This window comes from Trachypithecus francoisi, unplaced genomic scaffold (assembly GCF_009764315.1).
Source record: "Trachypithecus francoisi isolate TF-2019V2 unplaced genomic scaffold, Tfra_2.0 Lachesis_group3, whole genome shotgun sequence".
NCBI classification, from domain to species: domain Eukaryota; kingdom Metazoa; phylum Chordata; class Mammalia; order Primates; family Cercopithecidae; genus Trachypithecus; species Trachypithecus francoisi.
The window spans coordinates 104674187-104696345 of record NW_022681468.1 but is presented as its reverse complement, the minus strand read 5'-3'; the positions used below and the strand labels follow the sequence as shown (position 1 = coordinate 104696345).

At 41.9% G+C, this 22159-nt stretch overlaps 1 protein-coding gene across 3 annotated transcripts in view; it reads right to left on the bottom strand.

Moving 5' to 3' along the window:
- The window catches only part of SEC11A (SEC11 homolog A, signal peptidase complex subunit), a 48881-nt gene that overhangs the window by 15344 nt on the left and 11378 nt on the right, over positions 1–22159 (bottom strand). For all 3 annotated transcript variants that reach the window (XM_033190938.1, XM_033190940.1, XM_033190939.1), the window contains 2 exons: positions 6284–6393; positions 1630–1779 (listed from right to left, as the gene is read on the bottom strand). In XM_033190938.1, coding sequence (XP_033046829.1) covers positions 1630–1779; positions 6284–6393 — 260 coding nt within the window. The remainder of the gene's footprint in view (positions 1–1629; positions 1780–6283; positions 6394–22159) is intronic.

Here is a 22159-nt window from a genome sequence, read left to right as displayed (position 1 = left end):
GCAACCTCAGCCTCCCAGGTTCAAGTGATTCTCTTGCCTCAGCCTCCTGAGTAGCTGGGATTACAGGTGCCCACCACCATGCCTGGCTAATTTTTGTACTTTTAGTAGAGATGGGTTTCACCATGTTGACCAGGCTGGTCTTGAACTCCTGACCTCAGGTGATCTGCCCGCCTCAGCCTCCCAAAGTGCTGGGATTACAGGCATGAGCCACTGCTCCCGCCCCCAAAAAAATGTCTAAAAATTTAAGTTATTCCTTCCCAGTCAATAATACAATGTCACTTTAAATTATAGTATTTTCACATACATACTGACATTGGATTTTATTTTTTTTAAAAAAAGCTGTCATATCTTTATTTCACCAGTGAAGAAAGAACTCTTCTAAACTAGAATGTTTATAGGAATTTCAAAAAGCAATGGTTGACAGTTCCTTTTTCTTTAAGCGGAGGAAAAAAACAATTTTATAGGGTGGTAAAAATAAGATAGTATTTACAGAGAGCTTTCGCATATTCAAGAACTAAAATCCACCAGGTGCAATGGCTCATGCCTGTAATCCCAGCACTTTGGGAGGCCAAGGCAGGTGGATCACTTGAGGCTAGGGGTTAGAGACCAGCCTGGCCAACACGGTGAAACCCTGTCTCTACTAAAAATACAAAAATTAGCTGGGTATGGTGGCACGTGCCTGTAATCCCAGCTACTCAGGAGGCTGAGGCATGAGAATCGCTTGAGCCCAGAAGGCGGAGGTTGCAGTGAGCCGAGATAGCACCATTGCATTCCAGCCTGGGTAACAGAGGGAAACTGTTTCAAAAAAAAAAAAACCTAAATCATGCCTACTCTTTCACTTCTCATCTGTGTGTCATCCAGAATGCCTCCCTTTTCTTTCATTTCTTTGTTTTCTTTTATGAGACAGGGTGGAGTGCAGTGGCACAAACACAACTCACTGCAACCTCAAACTCCTGGACTCACACAATCCTCCCACCTCAGTCCTCCAATTAACTGGGACTACAGGCACATGCCACTACGCCCAGCTATTGATTGATTGACTGATTGATTGAGACAGAGTCTGGCTAATTTTTATATTTTAGTACAGACCGGGTTTCACCATGTTAGCCAGGCTGGTCTCAAACTCCTCACCTCAGGTGATCCACCCACCTCGGCCTCCCAAAGTGCGGGGATTACAGGCGTGAGCTACCGTGCCTGGCCTTTTTTTGTTTTGTTTCATTTTAATAGAGAAGGAATCTCACCATGTTGCCCAGGCTGATCTCAAACTCCTGGGCTCAAGCCATTCTCTCACCTTGGCCTCCCAAAGTACTGGGATTGTAGGCATGAGTCACTGTGCCCAACCAGAAGATTACATTTAGGATCTATCTTTATGTCATAGTTTTTTGGAATTACATACAGAGTCACTGACAGGTTGGGAAGTAAAAGGGAACCAGGAAAAACCTTCAGGGAAAAATATGAACCAATAAATAATTATTTACAGTTTTCAAAATGTTCACTAAACTTTCAAATGGACTGGAAGATGGCCTAGAGGTTCCTCACTCTTTCACAGTCTTTAGGCTATCAAAACTAAATACCACAAACACTTAAACAAAAGCAGTTAGAAACAAAGACGATATACTTTGCACATACTTTTCATGAATCTTCAAGACTCGGTGAACTATAGGAATCTCTCTTCCTTCTATCCTAAAAACAACAATTTCTCCCACTCGTATGGGATCTTCAACTCGATTTGTTAGAAAGAGAAGATCTCCTCTATGAAATGCAGGTTCCATGCTGCCACTAGAAGGGAAAGAAGAATACAATAGCAAAAAGAAAGTATGAGATTAAATGTACTTTCCAAATTAGATATTCAACAAAATAAAAAATATCACTTCTGGAGTATACTCAATACCTTAACAACTATATCAACAGAAATGTGTATTGTTCTCAAAATATGGTTTCCTCAGACTAATAAGTTATGACAAAGGATTTTGTTTTAGTTATTAATCTTCACTAACTAGTTCCATTTCAAGTATTACTATTCAAAGAAGCTTAAATCTTGAAAAGGTCAGTGTTACTAATTCCTTCATCTTTTAAAATTTCTTTTTTTTTTTTTTTGAGACGGAGTCTTGCTCTGTGCCCCAGGCTGGAGTGTAGTGGCACGATCTCGGCTCACTGCAAGCTCCGCCCCCCCAGGTTCACCCCATTCTCCTGCCTTAGCCTCCCAAGTAGCTGGGACTACAGGTGCCTGCCACCACGCCCGGATAATTTTCTTGTATTTTTAGTAGAGATGAGGTTTCACCGTGTTAGCCAGGATGGTCTCGATCTCCTGACCTCGTGATCCGCCCACCTCAGCCTCCCAAAGTGCTGAGATTAAAGCCTTGAGCCACCGCGCCCGGCCAACCTTTTAAAATTTCAAATGACAAACATAATATAAAAGAATGAACTTTAAAACAATGCCCTTATTCTCACTTCATCTGAAAACACTAAACATATTCAAATATGCAAATTAGAACTGGATCATCTTCCTCTGCCATTTATAAAGATAACAGCCAAGATGACCTTACAGGTTCAACTTATTTAGAAGGAAAAATGGCTCATCAAGTCAAAGAACTGTCAGCCACAGAGATAATGCTTGTGTTATCAATTTACTTATTTTAAAAGGAGAAAAAAAAAAAAAGGGATAAGCAGAGATTTTTGCCTAAGAATTTCAGAAGCCAGGAAAAGATTCAATTCTATGGTAATAAGTAAGACTAACTTCTACAGAGTATCTTCTTACCTCTTACCTCTTCCATCCTACACCAAGTCCTAAAAAGGTCCTAAGATATTTGCACTAATTTATGAACCCCTTTTTATCTAAAAAGAAGTAGCCCATCAGTATTTTTCAGAAACTCAAGCTCCGGTTTTCTATAACAACAGCTTAAGTAAGAATAGAAAGACAAGAAATAAAGTTCAATGTGGGAATAAGTACAAACTCCAAACACTTTTGTTTAAAGACTCTCATCCCAGTGGGTCTCAAACTTTGCTGCACATTGGAATGACCTAAGGAACTTTTAAAAAATCTCGGCCAGGTGCAGTGGCTCACACCTGTAATTCCAGCACTTCGGGAGGTCAAGGTGGGCAGGTCACCTGAGATCAGGAGTTCGAGACCTGCCTGGCCAACACAGTGAAACCCAGTCTCAACTAAAAATACAAAAATTAGTTGAGCATGGTGGCACACACCTGTAATCCCAGCTACTCAGGAGGCTGACGCAGGAGAATCACTTAAACCCAGGAGGTGGAGGTTGCAGTGGGCTGAGATTGTGCCACTGTACTCCAGCCTGAGCAATACAGTGAGACTCTGTTTCAAAATTTAAAAAAAAGAAAAAAGAAAGAAGGAGAAGGAGGAGGAGGAGGAGGAAGAAGAGGAAGAAAGAAGGGAGGAGAAGGGAGAAGGGAGAAGGAGGAGGAGGAGGAGAAAGAGGAGAAGGAGGAAAAGGAGGAGAAGAAGAAGGAAAAGGAGAAGGAGAAGAAGGAGAAGGAGAAGGAGAAGAAGGAGAAGAAGAAGGAAAAGGAGAAACTGGGGGCCAGGCACGATGGTTCAAGCCTATCATCCCAGCACTTGGGAGGTTGAGGCGGGAGGATCACTTGAGATCAGGAGTTCAAGACTCGGTCTCTATAAAAAATAAAAATTAGCCAGGTGTGATGGCACACTCCAGTCTGGGCGATGGAGGGAGGCCCTGTGTTAAATGTTCTTATCACAAAAAAATAGAAAGGGGGGAAACTTTTGAAAATGATGAATATATTCACTTCCATGATTGTGGTGATGGTTTCACAGGAATATACTTACCTGCAAATTGATCAAGGTGTATACATTAAATATGTACAGCTTTTTGTATGTCAATCATATCTCAATAATTTGGTTAAAAAAGAGTAATCTAAGCACTATTACTTAGAGTCTAGATAATGTTAACGTACTAGTACTATTACTTCGATTCTAGATAATATTAATAATTCAATTTATTTTAAATCTGCAGTCCATTATCTCCAGAAAGGATTTGGGCTTACAAAATTAAGCCCAAAATCTGACAAAACTATAATGTTTCTTTTTTTTTTTTTTTTTGAGATAGAGTTTCGCTCGTCGCCCAGGCTGGAGTGCAATGGAGCGATCTCTGCTCACTGCAACCTCCGCCTCCTAGGTTCAAGCTCCTGCCTCAGCCTCCTGAGTAGCTGGGACTACAGGCGCCTGCCACCACACCTGGCTAATTTTTGTATTTTTAGTAGAGACGGGGTTTCAACATGCTGGCCTCGAACTCCTGGTCTCAAGTGATCTGTCTGACTCAGCCTCCTAAAGTGCTGGGATTACAGGCATTGGCCACCACACCCAGCCTGTAATGTTTCAATTAAACAACCAAGTGGTAATTCTCTAAAAATGAGTTACTAAATTAGGTTTTAAAATCACTAAGAGTGGCTGGGCATGGTGACTCATGCTTATAATCCCAGCATGTTGGGAGGCCAAGGTGGGAGGATTGCTTGAACCTAGGAGATAAAGACCAGACTGGGCAACACAGTGAGATCCTATTTGATATAGTTTGGCTGTGTCCCCACCCAAATCTCATCTTGAATTCCCACCTGTTGTGGGAGGGACCTGGTAGAAGGTAATTGAATCATGGGGCAGGTTTTTCCTGTGCTGTTCTGGTGATAGTGAATAAGTCTCATGAGATCTGATGGTTTTAAAAAGGGGAGTTCCACTGCAAAAGCTCTCTTCTCTTGTCTGCTGCCATATGAAACGTGCCTTTCACCTTCTGCCATGTCCCCAGTCACGTGGAATTGTAAGTCCATTAAACCTCTTTCTTTTGTAAATTGCCCAGTCTTGGGTATGTCTTTATCAGCAGCATGAAAATGGACTAATACACTGTCTCTACAAAAAAATTAAAAAATTAACCAGGTGTGGTGGTGGAGCAGGCCTGCAGTCCCAGCTGCTCGGGAGGCTAAAATGGAAGGATCCTTTGAGACCGGTAGGTGGAGTCTGCTATGAGTTATGATGTCGCCCACTGCACTCTATCCTCGGTAAACAGAGCGAGACCCCATCTTTAAAAAAAACATTCACTAAGAGTATGAGTGCAAAGATAGGGAAGGAAGCAGAGTGGAGAAAAAAATTCAGTACTATTTGTCACCATAAGAGATGGTATTAACGCCTTCAAAATTCCCGGAGTCTAGTTTAGAAGTGATATTTAAAGGTCAGCAGGAAACTTGGAAATAATTAGTGATTCTTCTATACTGACATTGAGAACATGCTACAGAAAAACTCTTTAATTTGTGGAAGTACTATAACATCTAATGAACTAACAACTAAATATCAGGCCTGGTGTATCAAAGTGAGAAATATAAAAAGACAGAACAATTTCAGGAAAATAAAGTACAATGAGACACTTTCTTAAAGGATGTGACAAAAAGAAACCTCACATGGTAACCTTTTTGTAGAACGGTCATGAGCCCTTTGGGGTTCTGAATGGAAATGCCTAACAAAGTGAGAGTTTCTTTTCTTTTCTTTTCTTTTTTTTTTGAGGCGGAGTCTCGCTCTGTCGCCCGGACTGGAGTGCAGTGGCCGGATCTCAGCTCACGGCAAGCTCCGCCTCCCGGGTTTACGCCATTCTCCTGCCTCAGCCTCCTGAGTAGCTGGGACTACAGGCGCCCGCCACCTCGCCCGGCTAGTTTTTGTATTTTTAGTAGAGACGGGGTTTCACCGTGTTAGCCAGGATGGTCTCAATCTCCTGACCTCATGATCCGCCCGTCTCGGCCTCCCAAAGTGCTGGGATTACAGGCTTGAGCCACCGCGCCCGGCCAGTGAGAATTTCTTTTCTATCTCTCTGTTTTTTTTTGGAGACAGGGTCTCGCTCTGTCGCCCAGGCTGGAGTGCAGTGGTGCAATCACAACTCATTGCAGGCCTCAAGTTCCAGGGCTTAGGCGATCCTCCCACTTCAGCCTCCCGAGTAGCTGAGACTACAGGTGCATGCCACCACACCCACTAATTTTTGTATTGTTTGTGGAGACAGGGTTTCACCACATTGCCCAAGCTAGTCTCAAATTCCTGAGCTCAAGCAATCCGCCTGCCTCAGCCTCCCAAATTGCTGGAATTACAGGCATAAGCCACTGCGCCCAGCCCGAGAATTTCTTACAATTAAGAAGTAGTGACTAATTTTCTTCCAGGCCCTTTTCTGGAAAAGAGTGGTTTCTAAGGGAATGATATACCAGTTATTCATATCTCAATTTTTCTCCCAAGTAATGCCATGCAATTCCATGCCTTGAAAGGAAAAACTGTTACCTGAGCACCACTACAATTGGACTTTCACTTCCAGTTATTACCATTAACCCCTTCCAGATCATTAGTGCTGATGAGACAATCATTCCGAAATTTAGGACTTGATAATAGAGCTGCAAGAACAAAAGAGAAGAGATCAGATACACCACTATCCCCACTTTGGAAAGCAATTGAGAGCGGTAACAATTTGAAAGTTTCAAGCAGTACTATTAGGATAACTACAGTTCTGAGACATTCTTTAATATACTACAATAATGATGCCATCAGCACATCAATACAGGCCCCCCTTCTTTCGCCAAAGCACCCTGCTCCATTTTGTTTGGTAAAACATCAGTTACATTTATATAACACCATATTATTTTAAGAACCTTTCACAAAAGTTATTTCATTTGGGCTCCATAATCATTCAGCTTAAATTCAATCATACCCGTGCTACTTACCAGCCAACAGTAATCTGTCTCTGCTTCTGAACTCCTCTATTACTTTTCTTTTCTTTGTTTTTTGGAGCCTCGCTCTCACTCTGTCACCCAGGCTGGAGTGCAGTGGTGCCATCTCAGCTCACTGCAACCCCCGTCTCCTGGGTTCAGGATATTCTACTGCCTCATCCTCCCGAGTGGCTGGGACTACAGGCATGCACCATCACGCCCAGCTAATTTTTTTGTATTTTCAGTAGAAACGGGGTTTCACCATGTTGGTCAGGTTGGTCTCGAACTCTTAACCTCAAATGATCTGCCCACCTCCACCTCCTAAAGTGCTGGGATTACAGGCATGAGTCACCACGCCCAGCCCTCTATTACTTTTCTACCATACTTATCCCTTGATAATCATGGGAATAGTCAATGACATTTAACTCTACCTTCTCATTTTACAGTTAAGGAAACTGTCTCAAAAAGAGGAGACTTCACCAAATCCTATAGCTTATCAGTCACATAGTCAAGACTTGAAGGTCAGCTCTCTTACCAAATCTCTAGTACTCCACAAATTCTAAAATTCTGTGACTTGAATAAATAGATAAAACACCAGAAGGCATTTCAATTTCAAATAAAGAAAATTCAGAACATATGGAAAAAGGCAAAAAATATTACAAAATCAGATAAGAGAAATAATGTGAGCTAACTGTTTTGGGCCAAGGTTGGAAAAAGTATAGAGAGGATGACTAGACACCAAGGCAAATAGTTCAAGGAAAAAGCTGGTACTGGAAAGTACTGGGAGAGATCTGAAAAAGTATATTAAGGTCCAACTATGAAGAAACTTAAACACAGGACTGAACCTGTGGATCTAACAAAACATTAGTAATATAAAGTGAAAAAACAAAAGTTTCAAAAGGCCTTACTCTGTCACCCAGGCTGGAGTATAGTGGCACAATCACAGCTCACTGCAACCTCCAACTCCTGGGCTCAAGAAATCCTCCCACCTCAGTCTCCTGACTAGCCAGATGTGGTAATTTTTGTATGTTTTGTAGGGAAGAGGTTTTGCCATATTGCCCAGGCTGATCTTGAACTCCTGGGCTCAAGCAATCCGCCTACCTCAGCCTCCCAAAGGGCTGGGATTACAGGTGTGAGCCACCATGCCTGGTCACTTTTGATAAGATTTGCTTGTGGACATTCTACAGAACTGTCCTAGTCTCTTCAAAAATCCAATGTCATTCAATGTCATGAAAAAAAGGTGGAAGACTGTTCTAGATTAAAAAGGATTAAAGAGATATAACAACCAAATACAATGCACAAACTTTGGTTTCTTTGTTGTTTTTTTCTTCCTTCTCATTCAGTTCTAATAATACACAAACTTTGGCTGGATCTTGGTTCAAAAAAAAAAGCGTAAGAAAAAAATCCAAACTATAAAAGACATTTTGGGGTGAATTGGGGAAACTCAAAATATGATTTGAATATTAAATGACACTAGGAAATTTGTGTTAATTTTCTTTTTTTTCTTTTCTTTTTTTTTTTTTTTTGAGACAGGGTCTTGCTCTATCACACAGGCTGCAGTGCAGTGACATGATCTCAGCTCACTGTAACCTCTGCCTCCCAAGTTCAAGTGATTCTCATGCCACAGTCTCCCAAGTAGCTGGGATTACAATGGGCATGCATCATCACGCCTGGCTAATTTTTGTATTTCTAGTAGAGACGGGGTTTCACCATGCTGGCCAGACTGGTCTCAAACTCCTGTCCTCAAGCAATCCACCCACCTTGACTTCCCAAAGTGCTGGGACTACAGATGTGAGCCACTGCACCCAGCCTCTAATTTTCTTAAATTATGTGATAATGGTGTTGTGGTTATATAGAACACTGTCCTTATCATAAGAGATGCATATTAGTAGTAGTTGGCTAGTAGTTGTAGTTAGGGGTGAACTGTCATATCTGCAACTCATTTTCAACTGATTCAGCAAAAAAAAATTCTATATATGCACACACACATAAGTATACATAGAACACATATGGCAAAAATGCTAATAATTGTTGGATCTGTGTGACAGATTACAACAATTTCTTTCAATTTTTCTGAAAAATTCCAAAAAAATGCGTAGAAAAAAATGGAAGAAGCCAGGTGCAGTGGCTCACGTCTGTAATCCCAGCAATTTGGGAGGCTGAGGTGGGCGGATCACTTGAGGCCAGAAGTAGGAGACCAGCCTGGCTAACATGGCGAAACTCATCTCTACTAAAAACACAAAAATTAGCTGGGTATGGCGGGACATGCCTGTAAACCCAGCTACTCAAGAGGCTGAGGCACAAGAATCACGTGAACCCAGGAGGCGGGGGTTGCAGTAAGCTGAGATCGCACCATTGCACTCCAGCCTGGGCAACTGAGCAAGACTCTGTCTCAAAAAAAATAATAATAATAAAAAGGAAGAAAATAAAATAAATGTTAGTTGTTATATTTGGGGGTGTAATACTAGGCAATTCTTATTTATTTCATTTTGATCATCTACATTTTCTACTTCTTCCCTTTTAAAATCCATTGTAATTTTTACCAAAACACTACACACACATACATACAAGAATATGTTACGGCCGGGCACGGTGGCTCAAGCCTGTAATCCCAGCACTTTGGGAGGCTGAGACGGGCGGATCACGAGGTCGGGAGATTGAGACCATCCTGGCTAACACGGTGAAACCCCGTCTCTACTAAAAAATACAAAAAACTAGCTGGGCGAGGTGGCGGGCGCCTGTAGTCCCAGCTACTCGGGAGGCTGAGGCAGGAGAATGGCGTGAACCCGGGAGGCGGAGCTTGCCGTGAGCTGAGATCTGGCCACTGCACTCCAGCCTGGGCGACAGAGCGAGACTCCGTCTCAAAAAAAAAAAAAAAAAGAATATGTTAAAAAAAGCAATATCCTAGCCATGGCAGGCCACCATTTTCATCTCTTCTAGCTATTTATTCTGGTATTTGCCCCAACCATTCTAAAAACTAATTGTTTGTTTACTTTCATATTAGGGTGTTAATGTATGACGTTCAAAATGTACAATGAGGGACTAGGCACAAAGACTCATGCCTGTAATCCCAACACTTTGGGAGGCCGAGGTGGGAGGATCACTTGAGCCTAGGAGTTCGAGACCAGAAAGCAAGACCTTAATCTCTATAAAAAAGTACAAAAAAGGCCGGGCGCAGTGGCTCATGCCTGTAATCCCAGCACTTTTAGAGGCCAAGGTCACTTTTAGAGATCACGAGATCAGGAGTTCAAGACCAGCCTGGCCAACATGGTGAAACCCCATCTCTATTAAAAATACAAAAATTAGCCAGGCGCGGTGGCACGTGCCTGTAATCCCAGTTACTTGGGAGGCTGAGGCAGGAGAATTGCTTGAACTGGGAAGTGGAGGTTGCAGTGAGCCAAGACTGCACCACTGCATTCCAGCCTGGGCGACAGAGCAAGACTCCGTATTAAAAAAAAAAAAAAGAAGAAGGTACAGGAAAACCTAGAACATTAAACAGAGATGTGGATAAAAAAAAAAAAAAAAATTCAGAGGCTGGGCTCGGTGGCTTATGCATGTAATCCCAGCACTTTGGGAGGCCAAGGCAAGCAGATCACCTGAGGTCAGGAGTTCAAGACTAGCCTGACCAACATAGAGAAACCCCCATCTCTACTAAAAATACCAAATTAGCTGGGCTTGGTGGCACATGTCTGTAATCCCAGATACTTGGGAGGCTGAGGCGGGAGAATCACTTGAACCTGGGAGAAGGAGGTTGCAGGTGGGCCGAGATCCCACCATTGCACTCCAGCCCGGGCAACAAGGGTGAAACTCCGTCTCAAAAAAGGAAGGAAGGAAGGAAGAAGGAAGGAAGGAGGGAAGGAGGGAGGAGGGAAGGAGGGAAGGAGGGAAGGAGGGAAGGAGGGAAGGAGGGAAGGAAGGAGGGAAGGAGGGAAGGAGGGAAGGAAGGAAGGAAAGAAGGAAGGAAGGGGAGAGAGAGAGGGAGAGAGAGAGAGAAGAGAAAGAAAGAAGAAAGAAAGAAAGAAAGAAAGAAAGAAAGAAAGAAAGAAAGAAGGAAGGAAGGAAGGAAGGAAGGAAGGAGGAAGGAAGGAAGGAAGGAAGGAAGGAAGAAAAGAAAGAAAGACAGAGAGATAGAAAAAAGAAAGAAAGAAAAAGAAAGAAAGAAAGAGAGAAAGAGAGAAAGAGAAAGAAAGAAAGAAAGAAAAGAATAGCTGGGTGTGGTGGTGCATGCCTGTAGTCCCAGCTCTTTGGAGGCTGAGGCAGGAGAATCACTTGAACCCAGGAGGTAGAGGCTGCAGTGAGCTATGACTGTCCTACTGCATTCTGGCCCAGGTGCCAGAGCAAGACTGTGTCTCAAAAAATAAACACAATTGTGATGAGGAATCCAGCTCTCTTGTACCATTTTCTATTTTCTCCCTACAATTATTAACCTGTTTTTCCTGCATACTTTATAAAAACGTTTCAAGTTTCATATTCTTATACATGCAAAGTTAATCTCTGAAAAGACAGACAAGAAACTGGGGAAGAGGAACCAGGAGTCAAGGTGGAAGGAAAAGATGTTCTGATACACATACTTCACGTTTTTACCGTTTTTAGTATATGCAAGTATCACCTGTTCAAAACTAAACTGTTAAGGTTTATTTTTTTAAGTCCATGCTAATGGCCAGAACACTATTTTTCAAGCATTCCAATGAAGCATGGTGTACTCAATCAATGTGATTAATCAATTTCCACAAAAGGAAATAAGAACATTTTCTCAGAGACACTTAGAAACATTTGCTGTTCTTTTGAGTAATGGAGTGATGTGAGCACATGGGTAATCTGAAATCTACTTTGACACTCACATTTACAGGTAAGGAAACTGAGGCACAGAGAAGCTAAGGACTATGCTCATGGTTGCATACCTACTGGCTGCCAGCTATTAGAACTCTGGCCTCCTAAATTCTATGCTTTCAAGATGGTGGCTTTTTAAAACACAAAATGGATCTTTTTATTCTGAAGGCTGAATTGAAGAAGTGGAGTGGGAGATGATAGAAGTAGGAAAACTAGCTTCTAAGATGCAATTATGTCAACCAGAAGATAGTGAGGAATTCAGTTAAGACTCAATTTTCCAACTTTCTGCACTAAAAATATCACCTACAGTACTGGTTAGGACAACAGATTCTGGGCCTTAATTCAGAACCTCTGAGGAAGGGGTTGTAGGATTCTACAATGTATATAGCTCCACAATCCCTTACTCAACACCCTTGGGGGTCAGATGTGTTTCAGGATTCAGAATGGGTGTGATTTTTAAAAGGTAATACTTGCACGTACCCTATGTTACATACATACTCTTAGCAGGGTTTATGGCAATATCCCATTATCAAACACATTAAGATTTTGGCAGCAAAACAAAAATTCACACGGAAGTAAATAAAAACTTAAAAAAAAAAAAAAAATGTCAATCAGTTCACATCTATTTTGTTGAGGAAAAAAATTTCCATTTTCAAAAGGGCTCAGTTATAGAGTTGTCAGACATTACCTAATAAGATATTTAATAAGATAACTGCTATTTAAAAGAAAAATGCCCACCAGGTGCAGTGGCTTATGGCTATAATCCCAGCACTTGGGAGGTCAAGGTGGAGGACTGCTTGAGTCCAGGAATTCGAGTCCAGCCTGGGCAACATAGTGAGACCCCTATCGCTAAACAAAAAATAATAAATTTTAAAAATTAAGAAAAAAGAAAAGTGCCAGTCAAGGCAACATAGCAAGACCCTGTCTCAAAGAAAAAAATTAATTAATTAATTAGTTGAGTGTGGTGGCACGCACCTGTAGTCCCAACTACTTAAGAAGCTGAGGTGGGAGGATTGCTTGAGCCCAGGAGGCCGAGGCTGTACTGAGCTGTGACCGCACCACTGCATTCTAGCCTGGGCAACAGTACAAAGACCTTGTCTCAAAAAATAATAATAAAATAAAAATGAACAAGTTAAAATATATGATTTCCTATGTCCTTGCAAGGAGGTCACAATCCCATCCATAATTATCCTTCTCCTTTTCCTCAGACACATAATGCTTTTATTATGAAATCATTATTGTGAAATGTATCTAATTATCAAGATCGTCTTTCTCATTATTATTAGAGAAAAAGGTTAAAAGTTCCTGATTATGTATAACTGGTTTATTCCTTAAAAAGTACCTATTTGTATACTGCTAAGTCAATCTGCAAGCCAAAACCTACACAGAAGCACACTATTTGCTAAAACAAACATTCTATCTGAGCAAAAGCTTGAAAAGTGTCATACTCTTCTCCCTTTCTTTTTACCCCTCTTTTCCTGCCAACAGTCTTTACTCAAAAGTCAAACATACTGCCTCCCTAGCCCCTACTTTCTTTATCACTATGTCTAAATGCTTAGGAATGTATACAATCAGAAAACAAGTGTTGTCTCTTTCTGTACTGGCAGAAATAAGGTGGCAGCTACCTAACCTCATATCATCTGACCACATCAAGCTAACTATTAATAAAGACATTGCAACATATGTAGAATAATAACCACAGAATTGAATAGCCTTATTATTTTTTTCTAAGAAATGACCAGAACAATATTTCTTCAATGCTCAAGGTGAAACTAGAAAAGAATGATATAAAAACCAATCAAAGTTCTATATAATATCTCTCAGCAGCTGTGATATAAGGATTTGTGTTTACTATTCTTTTTTTTCCTTTTTGGGAAGTATTGTATAGAGCCCTCCCCCAAAGTCCTGTGCTAGAATAAGCCACAAGACAATTTATAATCCACTCTAAGTAATATATAATAAGAAATTAAGAAAAACCTAACAGAAAATTCAGCAAGATAAAAGTTGATAATAATTTTAAACACTACAATTTAATGGGCTACAATCTAGAAGCTATATCCTGTGTATTTACCGATCACAATGATCAAATATACCATTGTGCTTCTTATTCTTTAAGAGATATTTGAAGTTCAACGTATAGGATATGTTCGTAGAAATCAGAAGCAAAAATGTGTCTTAGAGCTACAAAATAGCAGTTGGCCTAAGTCTTAAATTCCATTTATCTTAAGAACTCAAATTAAGGGACTCATTAATCCATAATCACAATTCTCCTGCTTTCTTTTTTTTTTTTTTTTTTTTGTATTTTTTGGTAGAGACGGGGTTTCACTGTGTTAGCCAGGATGGTCTCGATCTCCTGACCTCGTGATCCGCCCGTCTCGGCCTCCCAAAGTGCTGGGATTACAGGCGTGAGCCACCGCGCCCGGCCTTCTCCTGCTTTCTAACTCACGAAAGGAGAAATTAGAAGCTAAGTATTACAGAGAGTATACTGATAGCAGCTAGAAGTGAAATTGATGGTGCTGAAAAAATTGAAATATCTTCAAATGGACACTATTATTGTGATCCAATAAAGTTAACGCAAGTCCTGGAATAAATCTTAAATGATAATTTTTTAAATCCCTAATAGTCTAAACAAGCATACCACCATTAAAACAAGTTTCACTTTAGAAATCTGTTAAATCTTTTAAAATCTGACAAGTGAAAACATATTTAACATATATAAACACATGTACAGCAGCTTCCCTCATAATAGCCTCAAACTGGAAATAACTCAAATGCTCATCAACAGATGAATTCAGGCTTACTGGAGCATTTTAGATTTTGGATATTTCAGATTTGGGATGTTCAATCAGTAAAATGTAAATAGAAGTATTCAAAAAAAAAAAATCCAAAATATTTCTGGCCCCAAGAATTTCAGATAAGGGATGCTCAACCTGTACATAAATTGCAGTATTTCTGTAAGATGGAATACTACTCAGGAATACAAAGGAATTAACTACTGACACATGCAACATAGGTGAATTTCCAAAATATGCTGTCCTGGCCAGGAGTGGTGGCTCATGCCTATACCCCCAGCACTTTGCAAGGCCAAGGCGGGCAGATCACTTGAGGCCAGGAGTTTGAGACTAGCCTGGACAACACAGCGAAACCCCGTCTCTACCAAAAATACAAAATTTATCTGGGCATGGTGGCACGTGCCTATGGTCCCAGCTGCTCGGGAGGTTGAGGTGGGAGGATGGCTTGAACCTGGGAGGTAGAGGTTGCAGTGAGTTGAGATCACACCACTCCACTCCAGCCTGGGCGACAGAGCAAGACTCTGTCTTAAAAAAACAAACAAACAAAAAAAACCCAACAGAAAACAACAAAATGAGCTAAAGAGACCAAATTTACCTTCCTGCCTGAAATAACTGAAACACTGGACAAAATATATGAAACAAGAGTTTTCAGACATTGGACACGTGACTGTGTTCAGGTAATAAGGACTATGATTACTTAGAAAGGGGAAACAAAGGCCGGGCGCGGTGGCTCAAGCCTGTAATCCCAGCACTTTGGGAGGCCGAGACGGGCGGATCACGAGGTCAGGAGATTGAGACCATCCTGGCTAACACGGTGAAACCCCGTCTCTACTAAAAAATACAAAAAACTAGCTGGGCGAGGTGGCGGGCGCCTGTAGTCCCAGCTACTCGGGAGGCTGAGGCAGAATGGTATGAACCCGGGAGGCGGAGCTTGCAGTGAGCTGAGATCCGGCCACAGTACTCCAGCCCAGGCGACAGAGCGAGGCTCCGCCTCAAAAAAAAAAAAAGAAAGGGGAAACAAAGACCGACAACTGCCTCAACTTATAGATCGGAGAATTTCCAGACCACAGGGCAAAGGAGAAATGCAGACAGAGCCTAGCAGTCTCCCTGACTTGAGGATAAAGAACTGGGGAGTTCAGCCAGACACAGTGGCTCAAGCTGTAATCCCAGATCTTAGGGAGGCAGAGGCAGGAGGATAGCTTGGGCCAAAGAGTTCAAGACCTGCCTGGGCAATGTAGCAAGATCCCCGTTCTCCACAAAAAAAGAAAAAAACAAAGACACACACACACAAAAAGGAAGAACTGGGAGTTCAGGGAGACAAAAGCAAAGATCAGTGCTTGCCTGTGAGGGGACTACTGAGGATGGAAAAAGAACTATCTAAAAGGAGCGGATAGAACAATTCCCACAGCTCTTATGGAGTAAGAATAGTTTGTTTCCACCAGAGTAGAAATCTTCATGGGGCTTTGGATTAGAGTACTCAGAAAGGTATTATTTACTTGTAGTGCAAAATTAGCCATAGACTAACAGCTGCTCTGGATCCATCTAACAAAGCTTCATAAGAGCTTGAGAAGACCAAACCGTTTCCAAATAACTTGCCTGTATCCCAGAATAAAGCTCAAGAATATTTATGCAAATACAAAAATATCCAGCACCCAAAAAAGTAAAATTCACAAAGTCTGGCAACCAATAAAAAACTACCAGACATGCAAAAAGGCAAGAAAATATGACCTATAATGAGAAAAATCAATAAATAGAAACAGACCCAGAAATGGCAGAAATTATAGGATTAGTAGACAGGGATATCTGCTGGGCGAGGTGGCTTATGCCTGTAATCCCAGCACTCTAGGAGGCGAAGGCAGGTGGATCACAAGGTCAGGAGTTCAAGACTGGCCTGGCCATGTCTTGAAGCGACATGGTAAAACCCTGTCTCTACTAAAAATACAAAAATTAGCCTGGCGTGGTGGCGCATGCCTGTAATCCTAGCTAATTAGGAGGGTGAGGCAGGAGAATTGCTTGAACCCAGGAGGTGGAGGTTGCAGTGAGCTGAGATCACGCCACTACATTCAAGCCTGGGTGACAGAGCAAGACTCCGTCTCAAAAAAAACAAAAAAACAAAAAAAAAAACGAAAAACAAAAACAAAAACAAAAAAAGGTAGAGGAAAACTTAACACATTAAGTAGAGATGTGGATGACAGAAAAATATCCACAGGCCAGGCGCAGTGGCTCACGCCTGTAATCCCAGCACTTTGGGAAGCCGAGGCAGGCAGATCACCTGAGGTCAGAAATTTGAGACCAGCCTGACCAACACGGAGAAACCCTGTCTCTACTAAAAATACAAAATTAGCCAGCCTTGGTGGTGCATGCCTGTAATCCCAGCTACTCGGGAGACTGAGGCAGGAGAGTCACTTGAACCCGGAAGGCAGAGGTTGCAGCGAGCCAAGATCACGCCATTGCACGCACTCCAGCCTGGGCAACGAGAGCAAAACTCCATCTCAAAAAAAAAAAAAAAAAATCCAAGACCTAAATCAAACTTCTAGAGACAAAAAATACAATGTCTGAAATAAACACTAGACAGGTGAAAATAACAGCTGACTAGGCACCTCAGAAGAAAATTTAGCAAACTTGAAGTCATAACAATAGAAATTATCTCAAATGAAAAAGCAAATAGGAAAAAAAAAAAAAGATTGAGCCAGGCATGGTGGCATGCACTTGTAGTCCCAGCTACTTGGCAAGAGGCTGTAGTGGGACGATGACTTGAGCCCATGAGTTTGAGACCAGCCTGAGCAACACAGCAAGACTCCATCTCAATAATAATAATAATAATGATAATTTTTTTTTGAGATGGAGTTTTGCTCTTGTTGCCTAGGGTGGAGTGCAATGGCATGATCCCAGTTCACTGCAACCTCCGCCTCCTGGGTTCAAGCAATTCTTCTGCCTCAGCCTCCCAAGTATCTGGGATTACAGGCATGACAGATAGTTATATTTTATACTTATCGAGATCATGCCACTGCACTCCAGCCTGGGCAACAAAGCTAGACTCCGTTTCAAGAAAAAAAAATGTAAATGATCTAAATACTATACTTAGAAGTTAAATATTGTTCACTTGGATAAATAAAACAATGTTCAATTATATGCTGCCTACAAAAATGCACTTTAAATATAAAGACACAAATATTGTAAAAGAAAAAGAAAAAAAGAAAAAAACACATATCATGCTTACGTTAATCAAAAGAAAATTGAAGAAAAAAAAAGCAAGCTAGAGTGGTTGCATTAATATCCTACAAAGTAGATTTTGGCCGGGCACAGTGGATCACGCCTGTAATCCCAGCACATTGGGAGGTCAAGGTGGGTGGATCATGAGGTCAAGAGATGGAGACCATCCTGGCCAACATGGTGAAACCCCATCTTTACTAAAAATACAAAAATTAGCTAGGCGTGGTAGCGTGCAGCTGTAGGCACAGCTACTTGGGAAGCTGAGGCAGGAGAACCGCTTGAACCCGGGAGGTAGAGGTTGCAGTGAGCAGAGATCACACCACTGCACTCCAGCCTGGAGACACAGCGAGACTCTTTCTCAATAATAACAATAATAGGGAGGTAAGTTCATCATAAGGATGTAAAAATTCTAAACATTTATGCAACTAATAACCCAGCTAATTTTTTCAAAAATTTTTGGCCGGGGGCGGTGGCTCACACCTATAATCCCAGCACTTTGGGAAGCCGAGGTAGGCGGATCACCTGAGGTCAGGAGTTTGAGACCAGCCTGGCCAACATGGTGAAACCTCATCTCTACTAAAAATACAAAAATTAGCTGGGCATGGTGGCAGGTACCTGTAATCCCAGCTACCTAGGAGGCTGAGGCAGGAGAATTGCTTGAACCCGGGAGGCAGAGATTGCAGTGAGCTGAGATCGCATGCACCATTGCACTCCAGCCTGGCCAACAAGAGCGAAACTCCGTCTCAAAAAGAAAAAAAGAAAAAATTTTAGAGATGAGGTCTTGCTACGTTGCCCAGGCTGGTCTCAAACTCCTGGGCTCAACAATCCTCCTGCCTCAGCATCCTGAGCAGCTGAGATTATAGACACAAGCAATAGTGCCCAGTTTACAAATATATTTATACCAATATATTATACAACTTTACATATTAGACAACTTTGATGAAGTAAATCAATTCCTTGATACCAACTACCAAAATTCACTTAAGAAGAAATAGACAACCTGAATAGACCTATATCCTATTTGAATACAATTAATTTGAATTTATGGATTTAAATAATCCATATTATTAAATAATTTGAATTTATGGATTTAAAATCTTCCCACAAAGAAAACTCCAGGCTCAGATGGCATTCACTGGCAAATTCTACCAGACATTTAAGGAAAAAAATTCTAACAATTCTAGACACTAACTCTTCCAGAAAATTGCAGAAAAGTGAATACTCCCCAACTTACTCTATTAATCCAGTAAGCCAATTTTAAGCCAGTTTTAAGTAAGGTTCTGCAACAGGTCCAAGCTTTGAAAGCTGTACTAGTAGCTGGGATTACAGTAGTACCCATGTGACTCAGAAGATTTCATGGTGACTAGTATGTCTGTAATGGATAGGGATGCTATATGGAGCCTTCGGCAGTCCTTTATAAGTAAATGACAGCCAAGATCTTTCGGATGGGGACAAAGCTATACCGTCCTTTGGAGAATTGTTCTCCTTTTGAGTAACAGCTTTTAGTTTGCTACTGAGTTCTTGTAGAGACTAAAAATTTGACCATGGGCCAAGTTAACATGTCACCTGAACTCCCTGACATGCACTGGATGCCTGGACGCTGTCATATTCACCAAGCCATAAAGTAGGGCAAGCATAGCAGTTAAGTACTCCATCATTAAGTGTAAGTGGTATAGAGAAGACTGGGCTCAAGCATGTCCTGAAGACAAGTAAACACGAGCAAGTGACTCAAATACCCATGGCTCCTAACGATGCTACCCTGCTTCCTCCCTCATATTGCATTTACTGCCTCATGAGGAGCTCCCCGTGACAGCTGACTAAGGAAGACTTTAGGCCTGATTTGTGATGGTTCAACATAAACCATCTAGCACTAACTGAAAGGAGACAGCTGTAGCATTACAATGTCATGCAAGGTTGATCACGAAGGATTGTGAAGAAGAGAAATCCTCCCAATGGGCAGCTTCAAACAATACTGCAGTTGTTCATTTTGCCTGGATGGAGAGATGACTACAGATGTAGATTTACATTGATTCAAAAATGACTAGCAGTTTGGCTGGATGGACAGTGACTTGGAAGGGACATCACTGGAAAGTTGAGACAAGAAGTCTGAGGAAGAGATATGTGGATGGAGCACTCCAAATATGTATATAGAATATGAAGATAATTGTGTACCATATAAATGCTCATCAAAGAATTACCTCAGCAGAAGATCTTAATAATCAGGTGAACAAAAATGACTTCTTCTGTGGATATCAGTCAGCCTATTTCCCCAGCCACCTGTCTTACCCAACAGACTCATGACTAGAGTGGCTGCAGCAGTCAAGATAAAGGTTAGCAACATGGACTTCCACTCACCAAGACCTATTAGGTTCTAGCCAACACTGAGTAACTAGCCTGCCAACCGCAAAAAAACAATACTGCCGCCAATCCTGATGGCAGGTTGATCATACTGGATCATTTCAATCATGAAAGGAACAGCAATTTCTTCTTGCTAGACTAGACTCTGGATATAGATTGGTCTTCCTTGTCCTTAGTATTTCCGTCAAAAAGCACCATCCACAATCTTACAGAATGCCTTATTCTTCATTGTGGTATCCCATACAACACTGCTTCTGACCGGGGGACTTATTTTATAGCAACTAAAGCACAGCAGTGGGCAAGCAGTCATGGAATTCACTAGTCTTATTATGTCCCTCATCACCTTGAAGTAGCCAGCCTGAAATATCAGAATAGTAGACCATTTTCGATTTATTGTCTCTCAACTCCAAATCCACCCTCCTTCCTTGTGTTACTCAAGCTGAATCCTATAAACACAAATCCTCTGCCAGCTGGCTTAACGTTAGGTGTAATTAATAAAGGGTATTGAAAGGCTACTGCAAAACAGAGGGCTTCCCCTCCTGGTTTCAACATGATTTTAGTCCACCTAGTACCCAGTGGGTCAGTGTGCTGGAAGCCTGGTAGTGCTCACTTCAGTGACCACCAAGGTTGACTCGAGCCCACACTCACTCTCTGCCAATTTCTCAACCTTCCAGTAATTCACGACTGTAAACCAGCTCCAGGTCAGTACTCTGGCAAATGGTATTGCCATGATAGGTTACATGTTGCTGTGGCAGCCAAACCCTCACCAAAAGGTCTGAATCTCAGGCTTGGGAGGGGTTTGGGGTAAGGTGCTTTCTTAGTTCTTTCTTTGTTCACTCTTCCTCATCCTGGAGGATAGTAGCTATTTTCTGCATATGCTACATCTGGAATCTTTTTTTTTTCTTTTTAAAGAGAAAAGGTCTCACTCTGTTGCCCAGGCTGGAGTATAGTAGCATGATCATAGCTCACTGCAGGCTTAAACTTCTGGGCTCGAGTGATTCTCCCGCCTCAGCCTCCGGAGTAGCTAGGACTACAGGTGAGCACTACCATGCCTGGCTAAGATTTTAGCTTCTTTTTTTTGTTTTGGAGACGGAGTCTCGCTCTGTCGCCCAGGCTGGAGTGCAGTGGCCGGATCCCAGCTCACTGCAAGCTCCGCCTCCTGGGTTTACACCATTCTCCTGCCTCAGCCTCCCGAGTAGCTGGGACTACAGACGCCTGCCACCTCACCCGGCTAGTTTTTTGTATTTTTTTAGTAGAGACACGGTTTCACTGTTAGCCAGGATGGTCTCGATCTCCTGACCTTGTGATCCCCCCGTCTCGGCCTACTGGGTCTCACTATATTGCCCAGGTTGGTCTTGAACTCCTGGCCTCAAGTGATTCTCCTGTCCGGGCTTCCTAAAGTACTGGGATTATAGGCATGAGCCACTGAGCCCAGCCAAGAGTCCTCTTTTACCCCTTTCAGTAGTTTAGCATCTTCTAGTAATTAACAGTTATTTATATTAGATTTTCCCTGTTTAATTACTGCTACGGTTACTCTCTTCTGTGTGACAGAAATGGCCTTTTCAGAATACAGTTATGGCATCAGCTAGGTGGCAACACTTTGTGGGTTTGGGGTAATGTCTAATGTCCTCCAGTATGTTGTATATGATCCGAATTGACAACCAACATATGGTGCTGTTTTTTCCATAGGTAGGATTCACTAGTCCAGGAATTAAAGGATAGGAATGGGTGTGACTCCTCTCATTATTACCCCTAATGATCTGGTAGTGAAATTTCTACTTCCAGACCAGGGGCAGTGGCTCACACCTTGGGAGGCTGGGGCAGGTGGATTACCTTAGGTCATGAGTTCGAGACTAACCTGGTCAACATGGTGAAACCCCATCTCTACTAAAAATACAAAAATTAGCCAGGTGTGGTGGTGTGCACCTGTAGTCCCAACTACTCAGGAGACTGAGGCAGGAGAATTGCTTGAACCCAGGAGGCAGAGGTGAGCTGAGATTGCACCACTGCACTCTAGCCTGGGCAAGAGAGCAAGATTCCATCAAAAAAAAAAAAAAAATGCTTCCCATCCTCACAATTTTTAAATTTGCTGATTTAAAGGTTTTATTTGTTTGTTTATTTATTTATTTATTTATTTTGAGATGGAGTCTCGCTCTTGTCACCCAGGCTGGAGTACAGTGGCACAATCTCAGCTCACTGCAACCTCTGCTTCCCGGGTTCAAGCGATTCTCCTGCCTCTACTGAGTAGCTGGGAATACAGG